The 26,928-nt window shown below is 33.4% G+C and overlaps 2 protein-coding genes across 4 annotated transcripts; both read right to left on the bottom strand.

The window, feature by feature from the left end:
• Positions 1-12,330: 12,330 nt before the first annotated feature.
• Positions 12,331-15,465, bottom strand: LOC122318279 (transcription factor PIF3-like). 2 transcript variants are annotated; one of them, XM_043135503.1, is made up of 6 exons: positions 15,192-15,464; positions 14,821-14,886; positions 13,569-14,724; positions 13,397-13,462; positions 13,220-13,285; positions 12,331-13,113 (listed from the first exon to the last, which is right to left on the bottom strand). In XM_043135503.1, coding segments are annotated over exons 2-6 (1,689 nt in total). In that variant the 5' UTR covers positions 14,823-14,886; positions 15,192-15,464; the 3' UTR covers positions 12,331-12,714. The 2 variants fall into 2 exon arrangements, with proteins under 2 accessions (XP_042991437.1, XP_042991438.1); XM_043135504.1 differs by lacking the exon at positions 13,220-13,285 and having other exon boundaries at positions 15,192-15,465.
• A 4,002-nt stretch (positions 15,466-19,467) lies between these two features.
• LOC122317891 (meiosis-specific protein ASY3) lies at positions 19,468-26,384 on the bottom strand. 2 transcript variants are annotated; one of them, XM_043134942.1, is made up of 11 exons: positions 26,216-26,384; positions 25,410-25,488; positions 23,391-24,944; positions 23,137-23,284; positions 21,964-22,104; positions 21,794-21,857; positions 21,524-21,673; positions 21,345-21,403; positions 21,140-21,274; positions 20,347-20,438; positions 19,468-19,773 (listed from the first exon to the last, which is right to left on the bottom strand). In XM_043134942.1, the coding sequence occupies exons 2-11, from the start codon at positions 25,440-25,442 to the stop codon at positions 19,702-19,704; spliced, it is 2,448 nt and encodes an 815-aa protein (XP_042990876.1). In that variant the 5' UTR covers positions 25,443-25,488; positions 26,216-26,384; the 3' UTR covers positions 19,468-19,701. The 2 variants fall into 2 exon arrangements, with proteins under 2 accessions (XP_042990876.1, XP_042990877.1); XM_043134943.1 differs by lacking the exon at positions 25,410-25,488.
• Between the last annotated feature and the right edge of the window lie 544 nt (positions 26,385-26,928).

The raw sequence follows: 26,928 nt of genomic DNA, 5'->3' as shown, positions 1-26,928 counted from the left end.
GGATTGCGCGACTTGTAAAAATCATTTTTCCTATAAAAATTCATGTGCCTTGCCTTTTTAGATGGACTAATACTTGTATGGAAGCTTGTAGGACCACTATTGGGTAAATTGTATTTTTATTTTTTTAAAACATTTCTTAAATTCCGTTAGACATTTTGAAAAATAAAAATAAAAATTTCATTACAAAACAATTCCATTAAAAATATAAAAAAGCATAGAATCGTTATCTTCACTCATAGTATCGTACTTCTCCTGTGGGAGAAGCATTTTCCTACTTGTATATTAACTAGGAAGGGCACAACGCGAAAAAAAATAGTTGTTAAATAAGAAGATAAATAAAAAAAATTCAAATAGATTTAAAAGAGGTTATAAATTTAAAAAAGTTATATCAAATATAATAAAAAGTGAATAAAAAATATGGAGTTTATATACAATTCACTGTTCTATTTAAGCATATAATTACAATAGTAAAAAGTTTGACAAAAAGATATTTGAACGTTTATGTTGTTGCTTTAATTACAGGTTGACGGAGAGGATGCTTAGCTTCTTCTTACGCAATTGTCCAAATTGATTAATTTCTACACCTAGATAGATGATTCATTCATTTTCTGATTATTACATATCATTGATCTAAATTAATTAGTACATCTAAGAATAAAATGAATCTATTAAAAATAGTCAATTTGATGAGAAAAAAAATTACAGGAAACAAAAATAGATGGTGTAAACCATCTTTGTTAAATACATGTGTAGTCATATCAATATAAAAGAAAAGATTTTCTTTTAATAATTGGGTTCTTTTTAACTGTTCTTAACAAATATTTAACAAAAATATGATACATATGTATTTTATCGATTTCTTATTGTTACAACCATCAAAAATATATTTAAAGATCTAAAATAATGACGATCATAATATATAATAATAACATTGTTGCCAAACAAATAGAATAAGAATTTTCCATATGAGAGAGAAGATAACATACCATTAGGACAAATAAAAAAAAACAATTGAAGTAGAGAAAATTAACAAGAAGTGAAATGAGAAAATGTGAAATAACAACAAAAGCAGCATATCTGCTAGAAAGAATACATTAGAAAAAAGCAACACAATAATTGTACAGTGTCATATGTTAAATAACACTATATTAACAAATTGAGAATAATAAGAGATGTAACTATTAAATTCAATATTTACATAATCCAAAATTGAAGGAAATAAAATGCTGCATGAAATAACATAAACAAACCATATTACATTAAAAATTATAAATCTACATGAAATAATGTTATTAATATCAAATTTGTTATTGAATGATTAAATTTATTCAACAATCAAAAAATATTTAGATTTGGAAATGATGTATCTAAATAAATCATTAATAAAAGAGAAAAATAATATATAAATAACTCAAAATGAAAGCAACTGAAATGCTATAAAACATTACACTATACTTTTTCAACATTTTACTTCTATCAAATTTTTATGAACACTTAGTATTTATTTAGAAACAAACAAGAAGAGACTATAGTCCAATTAATAAACCTAAACTCATTTATAACATTATTTATTTTTCACACCTAAAGGCCAAAAGAACTTAATAATATCTTTTTTAAAAAATGATACCACCTCCTAATCTATAGAGTCAAAAAAGAACAACAAAAAACCCAGCCCACCCATTCCCTAACGTGACGCCTTTTAAACAAAGCAATTAATCCTAAGTTGCTTTTACTTTTTACGTTTTCATTTCTCTCCTTCCCCTTCTTCACCTGTTACGTCGAGATTGTCAACATCCTCTCTCTCTTTTTCTTCCCCTCTCTCTCTCTCTCTCTCTCTCTCTCTCTCTCTCTCTCACAGAAGGTCGTTCTCTCTCGCTTTCTCTCTTAGTCGGAAGGTCTCTCTCTCTCTCTCTCTCGCTCTCTCTCATACCCAGTCTCTATTTCTCGAATCGTTTGAAGAATTTTTATTTATTTATTTTTTTTACATTTACACACGTATTTTTTTTTTTTACATTTACATTTACACATGTATTTCAGATTGTGTTTGGATCTAGTTTGCGTGTATATGGACATCATTGTTTTGCTGAACTTGTAGAAATTGAAGATAAAAAACTTGTGACTGGTATACAATGGAAACCAAATGGGTTTTGAATTTTTGGTAATTGTTGTCAGTTGGGTTTTTCTCTTGTTTAGCAAGATTTTGTTTTTGGATTTGGTTTCCTTTCGTGTATATGGGTATCATTTATTTAGTGAATTTGTACAAATTTCAAAGGATTGTTCTTAGATTTAGTTTCATTTCGTGTATATGTGTATGATTTATTCAGTAAATTTGTACAAATTTGAAAGCATTGTTTTTACATTTGCCTTGGTTTCGTCTATATGGGTATAATTTTTTTTTTTCTAAACCTGCACAAAACAGATAGAAATGTACAAATGTAGAAAGAGAAGAAAGTAAGTTGATGGTGGGTGATGCGAGCACTGTTTACAGTGGTCCAAGGCGGCACCAAAGGTTGGGTCTTCTTGAAACCGCCGTTGGCATCTCAATGGGTCTTCCTTACTGTGTGCATGGCGACTGTGAAAGGGAAACGTAGGAGAGATCAAGAGAGAGAGCCGCGACTGCTTGAAGGAGGGCTGTTGTCCAACCTGCTCCGTGACTTTTGACGGCGGCAAGGGATGCGAGGTGGAGAGATAGAAAAGAGAGTCTTCTGTCTGAGTTGAGAGAGAGATGCCATTTTCGATGGTTTAACCGAGAAGCAGATCGCAAATTTGGAACAAAAGCATGGGTGAAATGGAAAAAAAAAGTATTAGACGAAAACACTGTTACAAACAGATTTGCACTTTATATATAAGTATAGATATTATGTTATGAAACTAATGAAGAGAGAGAGAGAGAGAGAGAGAGAGAGAGAGAGAGAGAGAGAGAGAGAGATGAAAGAATGCGTAGGATTATTCAATCTTGAAAACCTTGAATGATACCCATATATATAAGAGTATAAAGGAGTTTAGGTATAACTTAAGTCTTAATTGACGGCTAAGCACGGTCATAATTAACGACTAAGTACAGTCTTAATTGATGGCTAAAGATGGTCATATAAATCCGTTTATAACACTCCCCATTTGGATGACCATACATAAAGAATATGCCTCGTTAAAACCTTACCAAGGAAAAACCCAGTGGGAAAAAATCAATGGTGAAGAAAAAAGAGTACAACACTCATGTGTATTGCTAAGTGCTTTAAGATTGCCTCATTAAAACCTTGCAAAGGAAAATCCAGTGGGATATAACCTTAGTGAAGGAAAAAGAGTACAATCAGCACATGTCTTTAAGACATTTACTCCCCCTGAAAAGTGCATGATAATAGGTTTTCAAGTCTCCGCATTCTAGTATTCTGCACAATCTTCTTAAATGTTACAGTTGGTAATGCTTTAGTGAATAAATTTGCCAGATTATTGCTTAACCGTATCTACTTAACATTAATTTCATATTTCTCCTCATGAATTGTAATGGTCTCTTTATGTGAATATGAAAGATAACCTACATTCACATATCTAACTAATTGTGGACTTGATCCATGTTAATAAAATAATCTCATATCAATCGTACCTCGAAGGTAACGAATGACATGTTTAATAACATTTCAATATCTTCGAATTGGTGCAGAACTATATCTTGCAAGTAAATTAACTGAAAATACAATATCAGACCGATTGCAATTTGCAAGATACATCAGGATTTCAATTGCACTGAAATAAGGTACTTCAGGACTAAGAATTTTTTTATCGTCTTCACAAGAACGAAATGGATCTTTCTGCACATCAAGTGATTGAAAAATCATTGGAGTACTCAGGGGATGATTTTTGTCCATATAAAAGTGTTTCAAGACTTTATAGTGAAATGTCTTTACGTTGATGCATCTCAATATTGTGTATCAACTCTTTAAATGATACAGTTGATAATGTTTTGGTAAACAAATTCACCATATTGATTAAAAATCGTTTTAACATTAAATTCACTACTCTTCTAGAGTTGTACTCTTCTGGAGTTATTGTAAATAACATAGTTAATGGAGAAATCATCAAAATTAAGCCACCAACCTCCATATTTAACAAAAACAGTGGCCACCTTTTTAGACCAAATAAATACCGCAGGATTTTACAGCTCTTTTGTACATGTCAGGCACCGCAGGGTTATGATACTACATCTCTTATCTCTTGTAGAGAGATGTTTCACGAGAGATGCTGTTAAGCAATAGAGATACTTTGTCCTTCATTTTACTCACCTGAGGATGTTGCTCTTATGATAGGAGTAGAGATTCATTTTTCTGGAATGAGTTATTTTGATGTCGTTTCAGAATCAAGATTTCTTAGTTTTCAATATTCTGCCTCTGTTACAACCATGTCTTGAAGGTTATTGGTTAAAGTGAATGAGGTCAACCAACTCAATAATCAAATATCTTAATTGCATTAGGAGCTCTCTATGAAAAGTCGTAAGAACAAGAAACTGAAGGAGGAGAAGACGCTAAAACAGTATGCCCGTGATCTTCAGGCACGTATAGAGAATCTGGAAAGAGGATGGGCTCAAATATAGGATCAACCGCAACGGATATTTGAAGAAATCCAAAGACTTAGACAATAAGGACAAGCTGCATTTAATCTTGTCGCGGATATCTGAAAAATTCTAACTTCTAATAGAGTATGGGCAAACTGTTTTTAATTTTACGGCATAGTAAATAACTGTAGGATATCTATGTTTAGCGTATCCTCTATCAATATATATAATTTTGTCTTACTTTCATAATTTTCTCTATAAAAGAAATATTTAGGTCATTTTTATTCGCATCTCATCTTCTTCACTTTTCTGTAATTAGTCTGCATTCTTACTTAGTAATCTCTCTCTGCATTATTACTCTGCAATCTCTCTCTGCAAGCTGTTTTTAATTTTACGACATAGTAAATAACTGTAGGATATTTATGTTTAGCGTATCCTCTATCAATATATATAATTTTGTCTTACTTTCATAATTTTCTCTATAAAAGAAATATTCAGGTCATTTTCATTCGCATCTCATCTTCTTCACTTTTCTGTAATTAGTCTGCATTCTTATTCTGCAATCTCTCTCTGCATTATTACTCTGCAATCTCTCACTGCATTATTACTCTTCAATGGCCCAGCAATCTTCTCGTGACCAATATATGAGGTATTCTACAACTCGTTCACCAATTGTTTATACTTCTACCGTAGGTGCTATAATGCAATACAATAATAATTTGACTAATAAGTCAGATGATGATGCTATCTACGAGCTTGTGAGTCTCGGTACCCGATACTCATCAACCATTGTCGCATTTTCTCAGTGACTACATCCAAAACTTGTGAGGTTGACAAACTCAACGATAAAATTTCTATTCTTCAGCGACTTCTTCTGGAGTCCAATATGAAAATAGGAGTAATAAAGTGAGAGAATAGGAATTTAAAATTCTTGTTTGATTCTTCTTTTCGATTGCCTACTCCTTTAGACAGTGATGCCATAAAAATTTTTGAAGAGCAAGATCGTTTAAAGAATGAGGCGAATAGTCTCAAATTTTTGTAATTTTGTTTCGAGATAATAAAATAATATTTCACAAATATTCATGTTGTGTTTCTATCTTCTGGTAGATATTCTGTGTGCTCTATTTTATTTCTCCTTTAATCATACACATTTTTTACAAAACCGTAATATGAATCTTAAATACTAATTACATTTAAGATATGGTATTTCAGAACTAATAATTTCATTCATCTCCCCCTCGAAGCCGAAATGGTTTCTAATTTATATTTCAAATATGTGTAATTTTCATGAGTTTTTCTAGAGCCTCAATGATATTTAAATCATCTATATAAACTGCAATAAAAACTAATCTAGATACTGAAAATATATGAAAAATAGTTTATTCCACATGCGTTTAGATTGTTTTAGATTATATAGGAATTTTTGAAACTTGATAGAATAAGTACTTCAGGACTATATGCTTCACGCATTTCATATATAGTGATCCATATAAATATGCAGTTAATCATACATACCCAAACTCTCGGTAACTATCAAGCTAATAAAAACCTCAATATAATTTCATCAACTTCAATAGCATATCAACATTATTTTTGCGAGAAATCGATTCGTGATTTATATATCACATTTTCATTTCCTTTATACAAATACCTATTGATATTAAACAAGCATCACCTCTTAGTTGTTTAGACTACAAGTTCATATGTATTATATTTTACTAGTGATATCAATTCTGTAGGAATTATTTTTTTATATTTTGGCCAATATTTTTACGTCAGTATTCTTTGACGATTCTTGGCTCACTTTTTTCATTACTTCTGGTAATGCCAAGTGTCATCTTATATGAAAATATATTATTGACAACGGTTTTATTTCTATCCAAAATTTCTCTAATACTCATAAAATGTATCGAGATTTCGTTATTTTCAGGTACATGTCCTTCTTCAAGAGAAAACATTTCATGAAAAACCTCTTCAGGAGGTACTCTTCAGGAGGATTATACTCTTCAGGAGTTTTTATTACGAGAGAATTTTGTACAGAAAGTTTGGATGGATCTTATTATTTGTTTTGTAGGTATGGCATATTCAGGAGCACCAATTTTTTTTTTTTTTTTTTGCTTTTCTCTTTCGGGATACTTTATCTTTTGTATCAATAGGTCTCACACTCTTTTAAACATGTTTTATGTTCATTAGACTACTAAATTTCTTAACTGTCCTATGAGGACTTCAATCCTCGCTGGGATTTTAGCAGTTAGAATATGAGACCTTGTAATAGCCTGCTAGAAATTCAATTGTGAAATTTTTATTAGTTTTAGGAACCTCGTGAAGACTCCATAAGCTTTCACGAATTTATTAATCGTATAGGTTTTAATATAACTATATAGTTAGTGTTATACTTATTGTGGTATCAGAAGTGTATTTTTAATTATTGAAAATAGTTAGAAGTATTAGAATGTGTTATGGTTTGTGCCATTAGACTTAGTGGATTATTTAAGATTTTATGGTACAATAACTCATTTTCATATTTTCGGACGAAACGCCTGTTCGAAATTATGAATTTATTTTTAGGGGCACTTCGGAGCTGAATTTTGGTAAACGATTTTCACTGTAGCTTCATATGAATATTTAGGATTTTCGATACCAAGTTTATCATGAACTTTTTCGGAGTGAATAGTAACATCAATAAATGTACTAAGTGCAATAGTTTCAAAATTCACAGTGTGGAATGTCCAAATTAAGTTAAAAAAGTTTTGATTGGACACATGGAAAGATTTTAGCCATACATGATGAATATTATTAGATACTTGGATCAAGAGAAATTAGATTTGGACTGGATAGTAATTCAAACCCTCTTAAAACCCCAAATTGAGGCTAATTTGGTTTAAGCCCACTAAGGCCCATGAAATTGGGCACCTTAGCATTGATTTTGGCCAAGTAATTTCATCCCCCACATGGCTAATCAGATGTCTTTAAGAGGGTCTAGAAGGTTCTGGAAGGGAAAAGTTAAAAAGTCATCTCACTCTTTTAAGTCTATACTCCACCTTTAGAAAAGATCTTAACCTGATTTTTATGGATTTTATTGGGTAAGAAAGGCCAACACTCAGCCCTCACTTCAGCCTCATCCTCTTCCATATCTTATGCAAAAATATCTCCAGCCCACTCCCTACTAAATCATCTTCCTTTACACTTTTCATCAAAAGAACACCAAACATTCTCTCGGACAGCTTTTAGGTATTCTTTTGTACGCCTATTTCAAAACTTTTGTAAGCATTTTATCATAAAGTTTTATTCATACAAGTTTTTTCTTTTTGAGTATAGTTTACGTGGATAGTTTATTTGTTCCATTTGAAGATCATTTGATAAGTCAAATATTATTTAAACTCTAGAAAGGTCATTCTAAGCGATAAACTGGTGAATATGTTATATTTTAGAGTTTTTGACCAAACTAATGGATAGATCTTGTTCCGAAATTTTTATGGAATATTCTTAACATGTGTACATGGTTATTGGTTGAGGATTTGTTGCATGATTAAAGGTTTTGATGAAATATTTTCTTACATCTAGAAACTTAGAAACTGGAAGACGAAAAATAGTTTCTGTTTTGAGAAAGTTTAAATCTTTGGTAGTTTAAACATATTCCAATGGTTTTGATAATTTTATTGAAGAATCCTAAACCTCTTGTATACATGGTAGAATATTATTTTGAACATATTTGATATTAGTTTCAAAAATATGAAATGTTATGCAAAGGGATATTCGGATAGGCCAAAGTGTGGATGTTCTTGGCTAAATTTATGTTTTGGTTGATTTTTAGCCATGTGATCTTGCATTATAAGCTTATATATGTTTTAGGATATCTTTTTAAATCATGTGATGGTTTGGTTTGAAGATCACATCCTTATAAGTCATAGATCAAAAGGTTGATCAAAACAAGTTAGAAACAAAAATCAAAGGAAATAGCACATAAAACTTTCGGCCCTATAGAGATTTAATAGTTGTGATTAGTTTTAAATTTTTCTAAATTGATATTTGAGTTTAGGATAAAATTTACATGAGGCATGTAAATTTTGGTGACTTTTGGAGTTAGCATGCAAAATCCTTAAGTTAAGGGTAAAATGGTCATTTTTCCCCATGTAGAGGGTTAAATGAAAATTTTGCTCTTTAAACTAGTATTTTTCCATATTTTGAATTATTAGTGATTTAGTTCTAACTTTTAGAATCACTAATTACAGTTCTAGTGATCGCGCTTGAACTTTCATAAAAAATGTGAATATTAAGGTAAGTTAGCTTTTAACTTACTAGTAGTTTACTGTGCATGTGTGCAAAGTAAAGGAACTACAGTATATGTGTGTATTATCATATATGCCATGTCATACTAAGTTATCATATATTTGTTTCTTACACAGAATTTATTCTGTCATGAGTTTTCATCTGTTATACAAGATATTCTGTCACTTATTACTATACATTGCAAGTACATCATGTTAAATATGCCATTTATTACACATATGTCATGTCATGTTCACTGTTATAAGTATGTCATGTTAAGTGTGTTTTCCGTTATATGTGATACCATGTTATGAAATATTGTGTGTTACATGTTGTCATATTATGAAATGTTCTATATCAAGTTAGTCATGTCTTTCGAGTTATGTTCAAGTCACGATATGTTATGTCAGGACTTATGTCTTTTCGTATTCAAGTCAAGTCTCATCTTGAATACAGTGTGTGTATTTCGAGAACAGTCAAGTCAAGTTATTCATGTCAATCGCGACCCTAAGTGCTAGGATGAGGTAATATCCTAGTGAAACTCTTTTGTTTACGCTGAAGTGTTTAAATAGGTGTGAAATCTCCTAAATTGGTGAAATACTGTTAACAAGTAGCAGGCGGAGATCTAACTAGCTGGTCACCGGAGCGCACCAGGCTGTGTGACGCATATGGGGTCACAGCAATTGTGGCACATGAAATATGGGGTCACAACAATTGTGACGCATACACTGTGTGAGACACATCAATTGTGACACGTAAAATATATGGGACCACAACAATTGTGAAGTATGTATTAACGCATTCACAGTTAGTTCAAATACCTGTATTGTGATACGGTAATCGGCAGTGACACATGGCTCTAGGGGACCTATGTAGCACCCAAGAAGTTGAGTTATATTTAGTTTCGTGGGATCCAAAACAATTGTGGCACACAAAGTATGGGGTCACAACAATTGTGACGCATACACTACGTGAGACACAACAATTGTAACACGTAGAATATATGGGGCCACAACAACTGTGGAGTATGTATTTAAGCAGTTAAAGAATAAGTTTCAGGTCACATTTATGTTAAGTCAAGTTTTAGAGCAAGTTCATGTTAAGTCAAGTTTCAGATCAAGTTTATGTCAAGTCAAATTCAGTTCACGTTTCAATTTAAGTTATGTCAGTTATGTTATGTTGTACGATGTCAATATTAATATAGTAGTTAACGTAAATTACTACTTGTACTATGGAGTTGCATCTCCAGTATTTTTTAGGATTATAACCATTTTGGACTAGTATTGTGATCTTAGTTGTTCAATAGATCTTTATGTATGAAGTATGTTTTAAGCATTTGAGATATTTTCAGTTTGGTGCATAATATTGCTAAAGAAAAAAAAAATTTATCCGCTGCGAATATTGCATAATGTTAGATGCATGTTAGAAACATTGCATCTTATATGTTATGAACGGGGGTAGGTAACCTTGTGTTGCATGTTTCGACGCTTCAAATGTCCGTCTGATCCCAAATGAAATTTGGGAGCGCTACAGACCTTTTTATTTTATTGCATCCATAAATTAATTATCATATGAACTTCTAATTCACCTATGATAATCAAGATAACGTTGGATTATTTCATTTTATTTGCTTCAAGCAAATTTTTCTTTCCGCTCATGGTGGAAAGACTTTATAGTAAAAGAATCTTTTGGTTCTTTTATAGACGTCCATATGAAAATTATTCGAATTATCGTAATTGATTTCAAATGATCAAGTTAATCATGAAAACATACAAATATTTTAAATCATATCATTTTTGATGCATCATAATATTTGATTCAATAGTTGTATAATATCATCTCAAAGAGAAAGCTGGTAATTTTTCCAATACCAGCTTCTGACCCAAAATCATAGAAGTATTATAAAGATATTCATTACAACGTCTAAGCTCTTGGTTTCTTTGAAAAAAATACACTATTTGCTTTTAAAGGATGATATAAATCCAATACCATTCATTTCAGAGAATGATGTAGAATTAGTAGAACGTGACTAATGATTTCTTAACAAAAACTCATTATTTTACTCAGCCACTGGAAGACAAGATATAAGTTTAGATGATATTGTAAAATTTCGCACTCGATATTGCTACTTCAGGAGCAAATTTGAGGCATTCATTTCAAACATATATTTTTTAGTGATTTTTCTCTACACAATTTCAATTATGCAACTTCAGGTGCATTAATCATAACGAGCTTTTGGGAAGATCCCGATCTTTTGGTACATGTATCACTCCTTTAAACTATCTCACAGAATCAATAGATCTTTTATTATGAGATACTCAATAAAATTATTGGTTTAGGGCGATCATTCACTGATACTTCATTTCTATTCAAAGATGAATTTTATTATCAATAATTCATAACAAATATAAAAAATAAATAAAACTTGTATATAAACTATGTGAATAAAAATTGATCACAAATATAACTGAAATGTAAATTATGAAAATTTTAATTCACCATAGATAATATTTCCCACAGATATAATTGAAAAATAAATTATGAGAATATTAATTCACCATAGATATAATTGAGATGTAAATTATGGAAATAAATGTAGAATTTTATCAAGTAATAATAAGGAATATAATCTTTAATACTTACTTTGGGAATTGCAAATAATATATTGAAAAACTTACTCGAAGTAAAAGACCACTGGCTTCAGAATCGTTAGAACTTTCGTGCTGATAACGTGTTATGAAATTAATGAAAAGAGAGAGGGAAAGACAGAGAGAGAAAAAGAAAGAGAGATGAAAGAATACGTAGGATTATTCAATCTTGAAAACTTTGAATGATATCCATATATATAGAAGTATAAAGGAGTTTAGATATATTTATGTTTTAATTAACAGTTAAGAGCGGTTATAATTGACGGTTAAAAATGATCATAATTAAAAATTAAAGACGATATTAATTGATAACTAAATATGATTATAATTAACTGTTAAAGATAGTTATATAAATCCCTTTATAACATATTGAACTTTTTATTCTATTTGCTAATGATATTCATCCGTCAGCAAGCTGTTAATAATTTGTCAGATATGACTTGTCAGCGCCAATAATTAGGTCTCACATGTTAAAGATTATTTTAAAAATTAAAAATTTAAACGCATTAATTGGTTTGGCCCACCCAACATTAACGTACGCGCGTCTAAGCGTACCGAATACTGATCCACCTACAACTCGGATAGTTGGATTGCCTGATCACACCTAGCTAGGCAGGCATGCATGCCTGGGTCATGAGACCATGCATGGCTTGGGTTGCTTCACTGGGTAGGCCGAGGTACTGTTCATCACTACGTACGTGCTCCATTCATTTTATGGTTGATTGTAAAATCATAACGAATTGCAAAATTAAAAATCCTAGCTAGGTTTGTAATTAATTTTGCAATTAGGTCATTTGTAGTTTAATTTAATTTTAATCTGAATCTAACATCTAAATACTCAATTTTTAAATTACTTAACTCATCTCAACTCAAAATCTCTTTACACGTGAGACCTATAATATTTTTTAATTTAATACCTATTTACAAGCGGGATTCATAATATGTTTTAACTTTTCATAAATATATCTAAACTTATCTTAGAATCTAAATACATCTAAATTCATCTAAGATGAGTTAAAACTCACTCCATTATCACAACTCACAAATATTCATAAAGAACTCAACATCCCAACGGGGCCTAACTAGTTTAAATCTACAATTTTTTGCTATTAGATCGATCCCTCTATCTGTCTTCCATCAACCTGATGCTTGATCTTTGAGGCCAGATTCTACATTTGCGTAATAAATATTGATCTTCTTTGTGTATATTTATAATGGTCTGATCAATTGATTAATCCTCTGAACTTGCTAAGGGTACCGGTGTACATGAGCCAACATGTCTTGCTGATCAATTCTTGTAAAGGGGAGGCTCCAGAGAGGACAGGCCGGCCCAGATCGAACTGATTGGCCGGCAGACAGCCTTCCAAGCGAAGGAAGGAAGGATGCATCTGAAATTGGCATCGGAAATGGTTGACCAAGAAATCCATGCATTAATTGATTGCTGTTTCCTGTGATCCCAGGAAGAGCAGTGGCTCCTACTTGTGAATTAGGGGGATATAATGGGCTGCAACCCATTCCCATGTACATCCCAGCACCCATGGGAGAGAAATATGTCAAATGCGGTACTGCATTCATGAAATGTTGCATCCCAGCAGGTAACATAGTTGAAGGCACATGATACGCACCATTATTTCCCATTGACATAATCTGCATCAAGACACAAAAGGCCGTAATTAAGCTACGCATGGCAATATATATTACAATACTCATGCATTCGACACAGAAGCCTGCATGCAGAAGAAAGTTAATAAACCTGTAGTTGAAGCTGTAGGGTTTTCAGATACTCGATGGCCTCATCAAGCATGGAAACTTTATCCACCTTGGAGACACATACGACAGATAAGCGACCAAAAAGAAGAAACAAAAAAACAAAAAACAAAAAACAAAAAACAAACTTAGAACCTATTTGAATTGTAATGCAGATTCCAACCTTATCGCAGTTGGGTATCAGTCCCTTCAATACACGCATCTTTTCTTTAACCTTTTCTCTATGCCTCTGCAATATTTCACCATCATGAAGTTGTAGTCAGATATGACTTTTTTTTCTTTTTTTCTTTTTTTGGGGCGGCCGGGGGAGAAGTGGGGTCGTTTTCATCACTGACCTTTTCAGATAAACTATGAACTTCGGTAGTTCGGCTTCTCTTGCCACCACCACAGCTACGGGCTGGCGCCTGTTTTTTAAAACATGACTCCGGTTCTCCAACCTTCTGCAGTGAAGTTGGACAGCTTCTTAAAGCAATGGAGATAGGCGGGGATAAATGATATTCCGACTCCTCAGTGTGATCCTCATATGTCCTCAAAGAATACGTTGGATCATTCGAAGCTTCAAGTGAGCATACTGAAAAAGATGTCACGGCTGGCTTTCCTTTTGGTGTATTTGCTGCTAAGGCGCTTGAGGTTTGATCTGGAAGTTGGTCGTGGGAATTATGCAAGTTAATCCTTGTATTGCAAAAAGCTTCAGGGTGCTGCTCATGAGGGAGTGACTCTTGTGTCTCGGCAACAGGTGGAGTTAGCTCCTTTTCAGGTTGATTCTCAGGACCTGTGGCTGATCTTTTTGAACCGCTAGCCTGCCAAATCATTGTTGACTCACGAGGGTTTCTACTACCTAGAGGAGGCCTCTCATCGTTGCTACTTTTCATCTCCTGAACTCGTGCTAAAACTGGAGTACTAGCTTTAAGAAGAACTTCGGGTCGTAAGTAGGAGAAGTTCATCACGGTCCCGGTTTTCGTATTAAGGTTTAAATCATGCTCCATAGAGTTTGATATGTGCAGTCCGGCTATTGACTCTGGGGTCTTCCTTGGGTTCTTTTCTCTTGGGCCTAGGAGCGTGTCCAATTCTTGGCAATGGAAGGAAGATGCATTACTAGGTCTGAAATTTGCATTGTCTGGTCCTCGACCATTTATCTGGGGATTTGTGGAATTCTTATCATCGCCCTTACTTCTATTAGCTTCCAACTTTAGGTGTTGATACAGATCGGAAGATGATTTAGAATGATATCCAGTTTGTGAAGAATCATTATCAGGAAAGTGCAGATCAGAATCCCTGCAATCTAAGGAAGTGGTGTCTTTCAAAGTCGAATACGTGGTTTCTAGCCTTGCTCTCTTTCTGTGCATGTTTCCCCCATCTTCTGCCTGAGCATTGGAAGGATATAAAGCGTAACGAGACCTCCATTCTCTAGCCTTGAACGTTCTACCCGAGCGATCTCGCATAAGAATCTGACCATTTTCCCATACCATCTCCACAAAGTCATCCCCAGACCTGCAGCATTGCAGATCACCTGTTGTTAGATGATTTCACATGCATAGAAGCTGGAAAAAGCATATATATATATATAAGAGATCATGAATTAATTACATTGGAGCTTGAGTCTTGACAAACGGCTTTTCGTCCTAAATGTTCGTGTTGATTCAAGCCTCCCCTCTGCCATTGAAAGAAGTTGAAACAAATTACGTAGTACACATTCAGCCAGAATAAGACATATATAGAAGCTAAAGGATTAGGCTGCCATGCATGTTTTTCTTTGGTGCCACACGATCGAGCATGTTGCATGTCCTAAATATATACAACATATTCTATACGTTCATGTCCATAGTTATTTTAAGCTATATATATATGTACCCGAAACAACACACTCCAGCCACATGAACATCGCATGACTAAGATCTGAAACAACGTCTAGTATAGCTAGCTAGCTCAGATATTCATCATGTTATATATTTGCATACCTGAAAATACGTTATATGTCTCTCCCTTGCTGCAACTCCCTTGTTACCAGCCTCGATATTTTCTTTGTTGGAGAAGCGCCTAGGATTAAGAAGCCAGAAATAACAATGGCGGATCAGGGAGCTTGATCGATGATCATCAGTTCGTTAAAACTTAAAGCTAGTCAACCAGAAGGCCATTTCGACATGGGTTCTTTTATAGGCCACCACTCTCCCTCTCTCTCTCTCTGATCTCTCTCTGCGGCTAAACGAAGGCCACGTCACATGAATCTCTGCCAAGCCCACTCCAAGTGTGGTAACCAGTAACAGTCTAGTATTCTAAGGTTTTAAACAGACAAGAGTCCCATGGAAGCATTAATTAATAAAGACGTGGAGTCGAAGAAGATTCCTTCCTCCAAGATCAAGATAATGTTTGAGATCACGATATGGCCTGCATGGTCCACAACATTGATACTGGTAAAATACAACAAAGTACAACTGCTAGCTTGTTCTTTATTGCAAGAAAATTTGAAAAATTATTTTATAAATATTGAGATGAGTAACATATGTGCGGTTGTAAAATGTGTAAATATTATATAGTTATTTTGAAAAAGAATGAAATTTATTATTAAAAAAATAAATCTTATATTTATTTATTTTTTTTCAAAATAATTTCGTAGCGCTTGTATATTCACGATTGTAATCATCATTTTTTCATTGAGACCTATAATCTAAAATATCATATTTAATTAAATGGGAGAATATCATGCACACACAAGGATATATACATATATATATTGCATGTATACATACACAATGATTAAAGGTTCTCGCCAACATAGAAACACTTACCAGAGATATCGATTATGACCATTTTTGAGTAAGTTAATCATGAGTATAAATGCATTCATTGTACATGATGAGCAAGACAGTACTTGGGTACTTGGGAATGTGCATGAAAGCTTGGGATTAATGATGAGTGAGTAATTAGAACCCAAAAGCTGTATTAATGAAGTAAGAAAAGAAGGGTCCACCTCAAAAGGCTTCTTTAATTTACTAATTAAGGTTAAGTCTGAGCATGGCTTGTGAATATTGCAAAAGATTATGAAAGGGATCATAAAATACATAAAATTACTTATAAAAGAAAAATGCTAATCACACCTGCGATTATGCTAATTGTATAAAGATAAATGAATATATAATAGTAGTGGCTTTAAAATATGTAAAGGGGGTGCTGTTTAGAAATTAGCCGACCAAAACCTATAAATTTATTAATTGATGATTTTATAAAATTAATAAACCAATGACTTCATATGATATATTAATAAAAATAATTTCAAAATCTGACGTATTATATTAAAATAAGGTTATTTATATTATGGAGTTATTTTTAAGCTCTTTTATGAGCAAGAGTAATTTATCTCATTGTGCAATTTTCGCCATCCAATACGTTCTACGAGACTATAGATTAAAGAACGAATGATGAATGAAGACCTCACATAATATTATTATTTAAAAAATGATATCTATAATCCTAAAATAAGTCAGCATTGCATAATTATTTTTAAAAAAATATATATATATATTAAATTTATATAAAAAATTAAATTTTTAATAATAAATTTGACTCTAACCATTATACAGTAACGCACCCATGACTCTTACCTGTAACGCTACCTTCTCGTTTTCGTTATCTAGCACTATCAGTATGGTACCCTTTTCCTTTTGATTAGGACAACTGTAAGGATTGTCCCCTTACCCGCTTCTAGTTATAGGGATATACCTAAGCTACGAAAAAGAAAAAGGCTAAAAAAAGGAGTCCCATTACCCTCGTGGACTAAGGGCCCTCGAACATCATGCATATGGGATATTTTCTCCCCTCTCTGCCCCCAAACATCTGCTTCCTCAAACATCAGACATATAATCAATCAAATACCCACGTGGACCAAGGGTACTTGGGATATTTTCTCAGCTGCCCGGGCCCCTTCCCTCAAACATCATGCAAGTGTATGATAAAATTCTCAAAATGACGTCAATCTATCTTCGGAGGAGGGGCCTGTAGGTGGGGATGAAAGGCATGTCTTTCACGTGATCTCCTCGTGGGATTCACGTGTACCGCTGTTTCTTTTGTCCCGATCTGTTGCGAGTTGTAGTTATTTTCGTTTCATATATAAATATAAATAGAACGTAATTATAATAAAAAGCATTAAACAGGTAATGATGATATACTTCCAGGGCCAGCCACACGAATAAAAAAAAAGGGTAATAATTTGGTTTGGGTGGTGTGCCGTGTGTGCATATTGTCCACATTTTGTGCACGACTCCTAGCTACAGTGACCCAACCGCATGCAGAAAAATATCGTCCCCGGCCAAGACCTGAAAACGACTCCTCGACAATTAAATTAATTGTGTGGATAAACCCCTACCAAACTTATAATGACAATGGATATATAGGGATATTATAAGAACGTCCCCAACTACTCATCACTCGTACTTCCTCAATTATTTGTTTGATAGATATATATATATATATATCGTACAGTTATTTTAAAATAGACTAGAATTTATTATTAAAAAATTAATAATTTTTTTACATAATTTCGTAATTATTTATTTTTTAAAAATAATTATACAATATTTATATAATCACAATAAAATCTATCATTTATATATATATATATATATGTATTACTTGGAAACCAATTGTTTTAATTGCCCTCTTCCTAGCTAGCTTTCTTTGGTTCTGTGTGTGTCCTCGTGTCTTCGTATCGTCCACGATTTTGAGATTAAAAAAATAAAAAAAACCAATTAATCAGCACGTACATATTATATATTATCCTAAAGAAATTGTATCGTAAAATCTTTCATCCATGGGGCCGAAATATTGTACTCCCAAATCCAATGAAAACTAAGTCATGTTTGTTTAATTAAAATAAAAAATTTTATCTTATTTCATCTCAACTTATTATTATAATTTTTTTAAATTCTCATATAAAATATAATAAATAATTTAATTTTTTTAAATTCTAATACAAAATTAATATTTAAAAATTATATTATAATAATATTTTATTAATTATTATTTAAAATATCTCATCATCGAGCATGACTAGCTACTTAGTTAGCTTATTCCATCTTATACTTGTTATTATTATTATTATTATTAGAATCCCACAATATTAGTTTTTCTTTTAGCTATCAAGACCCTCTATATCATTTAAATACATTTCTGTATGATTTATAAAAGATAAGATCAGATGATACTACTGTTGAATTTAAAATTGAGAAAATTATAGGTAGAAGCCGAGTATAAAAGATTCTTCTTCGTCTATTTTGATTATTATCGTCAATCAAACCTATTTATAATGCGATACGACACATGTTTTTTTTAAAATATATTTGAGAGATGGGAGTTTCAAACTCCAAATTTTCATTTTAGAAGTTAGGGTTATACCAATCAAATCACATGTCTTTAGCGTGATATGATATGACACAGTTTAAGTAGAATATATATATATATATATATCTGTCCATTTCAGTACTAGTAGACATACAGAGTAATTTAAAATATAGTAGATGAGAAAATTTAGGAAGAAGAGTAATATTGTAACAAAAAAAAAAAAGTTTTAGCTTTTCCACCGTTGGGACAAATATTGCATAAGATAATCTTTGCTAGTTTCAAAATTCTTATATGAGAAATTATAATGGTTATACAAAGATCAACTACTGGGTTAGATTTAGTAGATTGCGGTGGAAAATATAGTTTATAACTTTAAGATATCTTATAACTTATAACTTGAATAATAAGTTTTACTATTAAAAAGTTATTTACTGTTTGGTAACCTTATATTTAAAGCATTTTCAAATATATTACATTTGTTTGAAAATAAATTAAAAATATATTTTCTGAAATAGAAGTGACGATTATTTGATTTTTTTTTTAAATTATGACCACATCTTTAAAAATTTGAAAGTTGTAATTATGTTAAAATTGTATGGATATTTTTATCCATTGACAATATTTTTAAAATATGAACTACATTCCGAATTATTCGAAAAAGCACATCTGAGGAAAAGTATCAAAATCAAAATGATGCTTTTCTTCAAAAATGCTTTTAACTTATTTAAGATTAAAAGAAATTTAATATGTAACATCAAAAAAAGTTTTTAAGACTATTTAAACACTTTTTAACTCTTAACACAGCCCCAAACAGGCCCTTACACTGCATTTTTTATGCCGATTGGTGTATGATTTTTGAAGAACTTTCCTAGTGGAGAAATTCAGAGACAATAGAACAAATAGACAAATGATACCGGCCATTCAGAGAAAAATGTAGTTGTCTGTAAGTATAATTGAGAAACAGTAGAGAGATCAAATTAAGATAAATTTGTAAGCACGAGATGGTATTAGGACAATATTGATTACCTATAAAATGCAAAGGCTGACAGGAACATGACATTAGAAATCGATGAACTCCACAACTACAGGCAAAGGATCAAAACCCTGTCTTCCTAGATGGCAGTAGGAATCATTTCAACTTAGAATACCCTCCTTCAAACATATAGAGACCACTTGTTTCAATTGGAGCATCTTTCCCCTTGCCAACTGCAATGAATTACAACATAACACAGGTTATATTAGATACAAATGAATCCTTTTCTACTATTATGAGCTCCATATACAATTAATGACTAGATAAAGCGATTGCATTTTATGAAAAGAATATTAGAAAGCCAGTCCCCACTCCAACATTTTGAACCCTACATTTATTGAATAAGCTCATGTGGGCTAGATTAAAAGTAAGTTGTTCAGATGCTCTACCTTTGCCAGAAAATCATTGCTTAATATAAATATATTTCATAGATAAGCAGCTGCATGTTTTTTATTAGTAAGTTATGCGATGCATATAGTGGGTCTCAATCCCAAGATGTCATCTTCTCTCAATTTTTATGGGAGGAGGAAGTAACATTTAAGCCAGAGCTCATTGGCTTCATAAGAAAGCAACAATAAGAAGAGCGACATTCTTTATGTTCTGAGCAACTGATGGTAAAACCCACTGAAAGGAGAATCCCAACAACAATATGCTGGTGGAAGCATGTATATCGTGCTTCTTTGCAAGAAACTAATATAGTTAGCATATAACATGAGTATTATGTACTTTTTTTAAGCAAAACTTGCCTCATTGATGGCTGTGATTCTTCTCTGAGCATGGTTTAGTTGTGCTTCAACCCCTTCTTCAACTTGCAAGAGAAGCTTCCGGTGCGATGCTTCTGTTGATTAGAATTAATCAAATATACCAGAATTCTGCATTAAGGTTTCTACAAGAAGTTTGTCATATAATAACTGCTTATACATCTATTTTTCATTTTTTTTAACTCAAGGTAACTGCTACGACTTTGTTTTCAAACTACTATGGTCAGAAATGGCAAGACGCTAGCAAATATGATGAAGTGATATCTTAAGACACCTTTTATATATATATATATTATATTATATATTCATCAGATAGACCTGTACTTTAAAAAACAATGACAACTCAAAACCTTGAAACAATCAATTGAAAAGACTAGGCCTCGTTTAGATAGTGAGATGAGATGAAATGATCTGTGAATAATAGTGAAATGGTTTGTGAATAGTAGTGAAATAGTTTGAGTTAAGATATTTTATGGAGTTTTGGGAAAGAATAGAGAAAAAGTTGAATAAAACTATTATAAAGTTAAAATATTGCTAGAATATAATTTTTTAATATAATTTTTGTTTTTGTTTTGAGATTTGAAAAAGTTGAATTGTTTTTTGTGTTTTGTTTAGATTGGGAAAGTTGTAATGATTAGATGAAAAAGTTGAATATTAGAAATTGAACAGTGTTTGTGTTTGTGGTGTTTGAATATTGACATGAGATGGGATGGGAGGCTCTTGCTATCAAAACAAGGCCTTAAAAATTGCACATCCACAACTACAAGATTTCCCATACTTTGCTTCTCCATGGTCCTCTTAAGCTCTAAGTGGTGTGCTTCCAGCCCTGCCAATGTGCTTCTATAGTCCTGGAGATGCCGGTTAATGTCTTCCTTGAATTTTTCATGAATCAACTTCAATTCTTTTTGTTGCTCTGCATGACAAAAATACCACCTATTTAGCCACATCAAGTGGAGTAAAGGTCTTGTTACAAATTCTGTTACCTTCAAGTTTCACTTCAAATCCTTTTCTTCTCGATTTACTGATGCTTGTGAACTTCCCTCTGAAATAATTTTCAATATATATATATATATATAGAAACTATTATCTTGAGCTGAGAAACTTGTCAGTTTGATTATTATTAAAAAAAAAATGAAGAAACCTTTCGGTTTGAAATACTTACACATTTGTCTGAATATGAGACTCAAGGTTTTGCAACTGCAAATATATCTCATCAGAAGTGGACATCAGGATTTCAGATGATTTTTTAGTGGTCTCTGACTTTATTTTGATTTGAAGTTTTTGTATTTCCAAGGCAAACAGTTTGATAGCCCTAAAACATATGAAAAATCAAAAAAAGAGAAACCAACCACTTATAGATTGTAACAACAATAAACTAGTTCATACTAGAATGGAAGCTTTCGTGGCTTTGAGTAGAAGGGAGAAGAAAAACCTCAACAGTCCATCGTCTGGGCTCTGATCTGAAGGTTCTTGCATCCAATTACTTTCTCCAGTCCCTGGACATATTTTATAGAGATTGAGAAGGAACAACTAAAAGGAAGCATGTAATAACAGAGAATCTGTGATAGCTGAATCAAAGTAGAAATATTAGCAAAGCTGTGCCTTTTGGAGAGGGTGAGGTAGGACCGATATTATCAAATCTAATACTTTCACATATCTGGAGCCTTTTAGTTGAATGGAGCATGAATTTTTTCTGCTTGGAAGCAACAGGTTCTGAAGATAATATATCTCTTTCTCTGCAACCTGCCGATGATAATAGATAAAGGAGAATGATCACCATTTGTAGAACAACACATGAAAAGCAGGCGGTGTTAATTATTTATTTTTTAATAAAAGAGGGAAAAGGAAATGGACAAGAACATATGGTATTGCACAACACCATAATCAGTACATTAATACCGTGTACCAATCATTTGAGCTTGAGTTGGAAGTATAATGAACATCTCTTGCGTGTGTTACTAAGAAGTTAGTTGATTATAAAAATCATCTTCACTCTAGCCATCTCCAATGTCACCAACCAAGAACTGCTCGATTCGTATAGCAATAGCTGCAATACTGAAGTCCATGTAGAAGATGCTAATCATTTGAAGACATTTAGATATCAGTCTGGAAGTAGGATGATCTGTTTAACAGAGCCCTTTCAGGAAGCAAGATTTGTAGGAACCTAGAGCCTAGAGGGAGGATTTTAATCACTGGTTTCAGCAGAGTTATTCATACCATGTCCATTACCCACTGTTCGATTGAGATTGAGCACCACTTGTGCATTTGATTAGTCTCAAGTCTAGAAAGTAAACCTACCAAAGGTTAAGTGATCTTTAGATTTTGTTCATTTGATCGCAAATGACTGGTTTCCAAGAATTGAACAGTGGACTCAGTTTAATGGCCGGACTCAGATATAATTGTGGATTTAATCTTCATTCTTCTCTTAAAGTGACTGGTCTTAAAAAATCTAGCATTGCATAAAGCACCAAGCATCCTCTCTGCCGCATCCGAAAAGTACCATCGAGAAACTTGATAGAAGGTAGCAGCTTCACTATTTAAAATGCCAGTACTGACAATGAGTTACAATACAGAATCAAATCTGGTTCATTTTTAGGTTCTTGTACTCTGGTTCTTATGTATATCAAGTTCCTATGCAGGCAAATCCATAAGGCAAGGAGATAAAGATCAACTCCGACTAGAGATACCCTTTTCAAATACAGTCATTTAGTTTTGTAAATGGAGTGAATAATGGTAACTATATATGAATTCATAGCACATTTAAAGTGAACATACCGGTATATGCTTCAATGATGGGTGAACCCTCTTCTGAACTCTCATAGTCCCTTTCTTCAGCTGATGTTTCAGATAAGTCATCTTCTGTATCCCTCTCTTCAGTGTCAGCCGCGGGTTCCGGGGGTGGGGTAAGCACCTCTGCGTCACCCTGAAGTACAATAAGGAAATACAAATACAGAAAAGCAATACTCCAGCTTAGCAAACAGCACAAATGCAATACTATAACCTCTAAATAATTGTACAAAAAAATATGCCTGTGTGATTGACCCATAACAATCCGATTTTGAAGTCTGCAAAGTACTGAAGCCACGGATATGTCCCACAGTAAATATTCTCTCTGCTGGAGCAGGATTGTGAACACCAGGTAATAGTTGGTCCGTTTTTGGAGTTGAGGTACGTGAGTCATCTGCGGGTCGGTCTGTTTTAGGAGCTGAGGTAGGGTTAGAACTTGATATGGGTGTTTTAAATCCAAATGTAGGACTTTGAAAATTATCTTGCGGTTGCACATCATTCTTTAAAGATGGACTAGCAACGTCTTGCTGATTTACTGGACTGTTAAAATCCTCCTGCTGATTAGTCTTGTCTGTCAATGGTGATTGATGCGGAATTTCTTGGATTTTATTCTCCAGTCCAAGGTACTCTCTCTTATCTTCATATATGCAACCATAATTACTTTCCATTTGATTGCGACATGAAAATGTTCTCTTAGCAGGAACTTTTGCTTCACTTCTATAACTTGCTTCCTGAATCTGATCCATAGCATCCTTTTTAGGAAACAAAATCTTACGGGGCTCAATTCTTGTCCTCTTTTTCTCTATCTTCTTGCTCATAGGCTTTGAGGAATCACCATTGATAGCACCATTTACTCTCCCCAACCCTCCTTCCAAGGAGAAGTTCTTCTCACGTTGCTTGTGCATGTAACCAGAGGATGGACCACATTTAGTCCCATTTACTTGCACTTTCTGTCTCACTCTTTTACGCGTCAAAGAACGAGTTACTGGTCTCCTGCTAGTATGATCAGAAGCTTCAGAATCAGTTTCTATCGTATCTGAATTCTGTCTACACCTGGCAACTGTAACGGCCTTCTGATCAAAATTCTGCCCCAGCTTAATATTATTGGTGCCAACCTCAGGTCTCTGAAAGTTAGAATTCTCATTTTTAGGCGAAGAAACATTGCCAAGTATTTCCCAAAGCTTCATTCTCAAAATTCCAGTCCTGTTTCTTATTTTGTCTGCTTTATCCTCTATAACGACTTGGTCAGACACGTGAACTTGTTCTGCAGTTGCAAATGCAAATTCCTCCACCCTCTCTGTGGTTCTGTCCTTTAATCCCTTCCTTTTGTAGGTAAACCCATCAAACTTCTTCTGATTGCCATCGACAGACTCTAAAATTGATGCCTTGTTCACAAACAACTGAACCGAGTATGTTGCTGGTTCATTACTTTGTCCGTTAAGGTTATTTTGCTGGCCACTAGTGACTGGTTGCTCTAAATGAAGAAGAGACTCTGGAAAAGGTGCTTGCAGATAACGTGATCTTGGAGTAATCCATGGGGAGTTCTCCTGCTCCAGAGTGTCTGTTTGTTTCCCTTTGACAGGAGCTGTGACTTCGTGCTCCTTCTTTTTTATTTCTGTGGAATTATCAACATTAAGATTCATTCTTTCTGCACTTGCCAGTGTAACCTTATCTTCCTTTGTAGATCTAGACCTTTTATTGCCTACTGAGTCAACCATTACTCCAATGGAGATCTTCCTAGGTTGACTGGTCCGATAATGATTGCTTCCAATACTTCGGCAATCACTCATCCAATCCTGAAATATGTTTTTACAAAGATGTAAATTACCCCATTTTATTAAAGAAGTCGCAGTGATTGCAATTGGTCAAAATCCACACACCATCGCAATAGCAAACAAATAAATAAGCTTTTATGAAGCACGGTTTCCAGACAACACTGAATTGAGTCTCCATACCATCTAATGAACAACTAGATACAACCGTGATGAATAGATAGTACGACCAAAATGTTCATCCAAGTAGAACCTACACAAGCAGTTGCCATTATAAAAAATAGATGTTACTGATCCTATATGAGCTAATAGCATGGCAATACACAAGGTAATGAACACACAGACTCCCATCCATCAGTAAGAAAAGGAAATGCTAGGAACAAAGTCTGAAGCTCAAGCAGGTAATTTCTTTGTAGGAGACGGAATATTTGGGTTGAAACACCCTTCTATCAGCACTGTTGTCCTAAGTGTAACATTTTCAGCACTTACATCTAGTAGAGTTTGCGGTGCATCAACCTCCATTATCGCAATTTTCGCAGAGAAGACAGCAAATTGAAACCAGCAGCAGCTGTAACCAGGACAATTTAGGTGAAGAAGCAAGTGGGAGAATATAAAAAATCCAAAATGCTCAGCTTGTCTACTGAGAAAACGCAGCAAACTCAGCTATTTAAACTATAAATCTTTTAAGACATCAAAGATTTTCTCCGCTGAATTCAATACAACTACTTTATTCTCAAATAGAAAAGGGATCCAAAACGAACCATTAGATTCGAAACTGATTTCTCATTCCTCACCCTAAGGTTTCTCCCCAGCCAAACAGAGTGTTAGAGAAAAAATAAAATGATAATTGGCCGGAGACTATTGGATTGCTTATAGAATCGGCTGAGAATCAACACATATATGCAGAGCGATTAAAAGTGAGCCCTAATTTTCACTACCTATTTTTTCCGCACCCAATTTTCCCATAGCGTTTCAAAATTGAGCCCCGTTGATGCAAAAATTCAAAGAGAGAGAGAGAAAAAAAAAAAAAACACAAAAGGTCGGCCCAAATACTGCTTCAGGTTGTCAATCTCACAGATCGAGAACATACACATACCAAACTCAGCGAGCAAGTGAAACTGAACAAAATATTCCCCAAGACCAAGCTACATCAATCGTAAATTTACACTCGAAATGAAAAAACAAATAAAATGGGATCAGATCAGAGGATAAACAAAAATTTCTGCAGAGAACTGAAGTTCAAACAGAAAATTCGTTTAGACGACGTGAAAAGAATGAGGAGACAAATCGCTTACTGCTTCCTTCGCGAGAGGGCGAATGCCTTATTGAAGAGCTCTGTTGCTTGAAACTTTGGTGAAACTTCAGAACTAAAACAATCACAAAGACCTCTGGAGAGAGAGAGAGAGAGAGAGAGAGAGAGAGAGAGAGAGAGAGAGAGAGAGAGAGAGAGAGAGAGGAATAGTGAATTTTCAAGGAACCGAACAACGACCTGGCCAACGTCTTTCTCCTCGATGATAAAAACCAAAAAGAGGCGGGAAATTTATAATGTGACGACGGTGCCCCGGTGTTCTTTTTAACGTGGGAAGTGAAACGGGGAAAAAAAAAAAAAAACAATCTTCCGATAATTTTATATAATAAATTATATTTAATTTATAATAAAAAAATTTACAATTTAACATATGACGACCTATTAGTTTATATATTCTTAAAGAAAAATTCTATTAATCATCCCTTATATCATAGGCTAATATGTAATTTTTTTATTTTTATCATTTTATTCAAATACAATAAGCAAGCTTATCCCCACCCAACCAGCAGCTGCTAGGTCTCCCCATCTTTCCCAAACTTTCCCCGATTTTCGCTCGAGCTGCACGAGGCAAAAACTTGTCCCAAGTATAGTTTAAAGCAATAACAACAAAAAAGAAGAAGAAGAATAAGAGTAGAGAGAGAGTTTGTTGGAGAAGAGACTACTACATTCCATTGAATCGTGAAAAACAATTACACTGTA

The sequence above is a fragment of the Carya illinoinensis genome, chromosome 8 (genome assembly GCF_018687715.1).
Source record: "Carya illinoinensis cultivar Pawnee chromosome 8, C.illinoinensisPawnee_v1, whole genome shotgun sequence".
NCBI classification, from domain to species: domain Eukaryota; kingdom Viridiplantae; phylum Streptophyta; class Magnoliopsida; order Fagales; family Juglandaceae; genus Carya; species Carya illinoinensis.
Note: the sequence above shows the minus strand (reverse complement) of the source record. Positions and strands in the feature narration are given on the sequence as shown.

Bases quoted from the DNA above. Each gene is read 5' to 3' on its own strand.
- LOC122317891 (XM_043134942.1), bottom strand. From the start codon at position 25,442: ATGGAGGTTGATGCACCGCAAACTCTACTAGAT. The intron at 21,404-21,523 runs GTAAGTATTTCA...AAATTATTTCAG, and splicing joins TCTCATATTCAGACAAATGT to AGGGAAGTTCACAAGCATCA. The intron at 19,774-20,346 runs GCAAGTTTTGCT...AATTCATTGCAG, and splicing joins GAATCACAGCCATCAATGAG to TTGGCAAGGGGAAAGATGCT.
- LOC122318279 (XM_043135503.1), bottom strand. The intron at 13,463-13,568 runs GTCAGTGATGAA...GAAATATTGCAG, and splicing joins TTCATAGTTTATCTGAAAAG to AGGCATAGAGAAAAGGTTAA. The intron at 13,286-13,396 runs GTTGGAATCTGC...TGTGTCTCCAAG, and splicing joins TGATACCCAACTGCGATAAG to GTGGATAAAGTTTCCATGCT.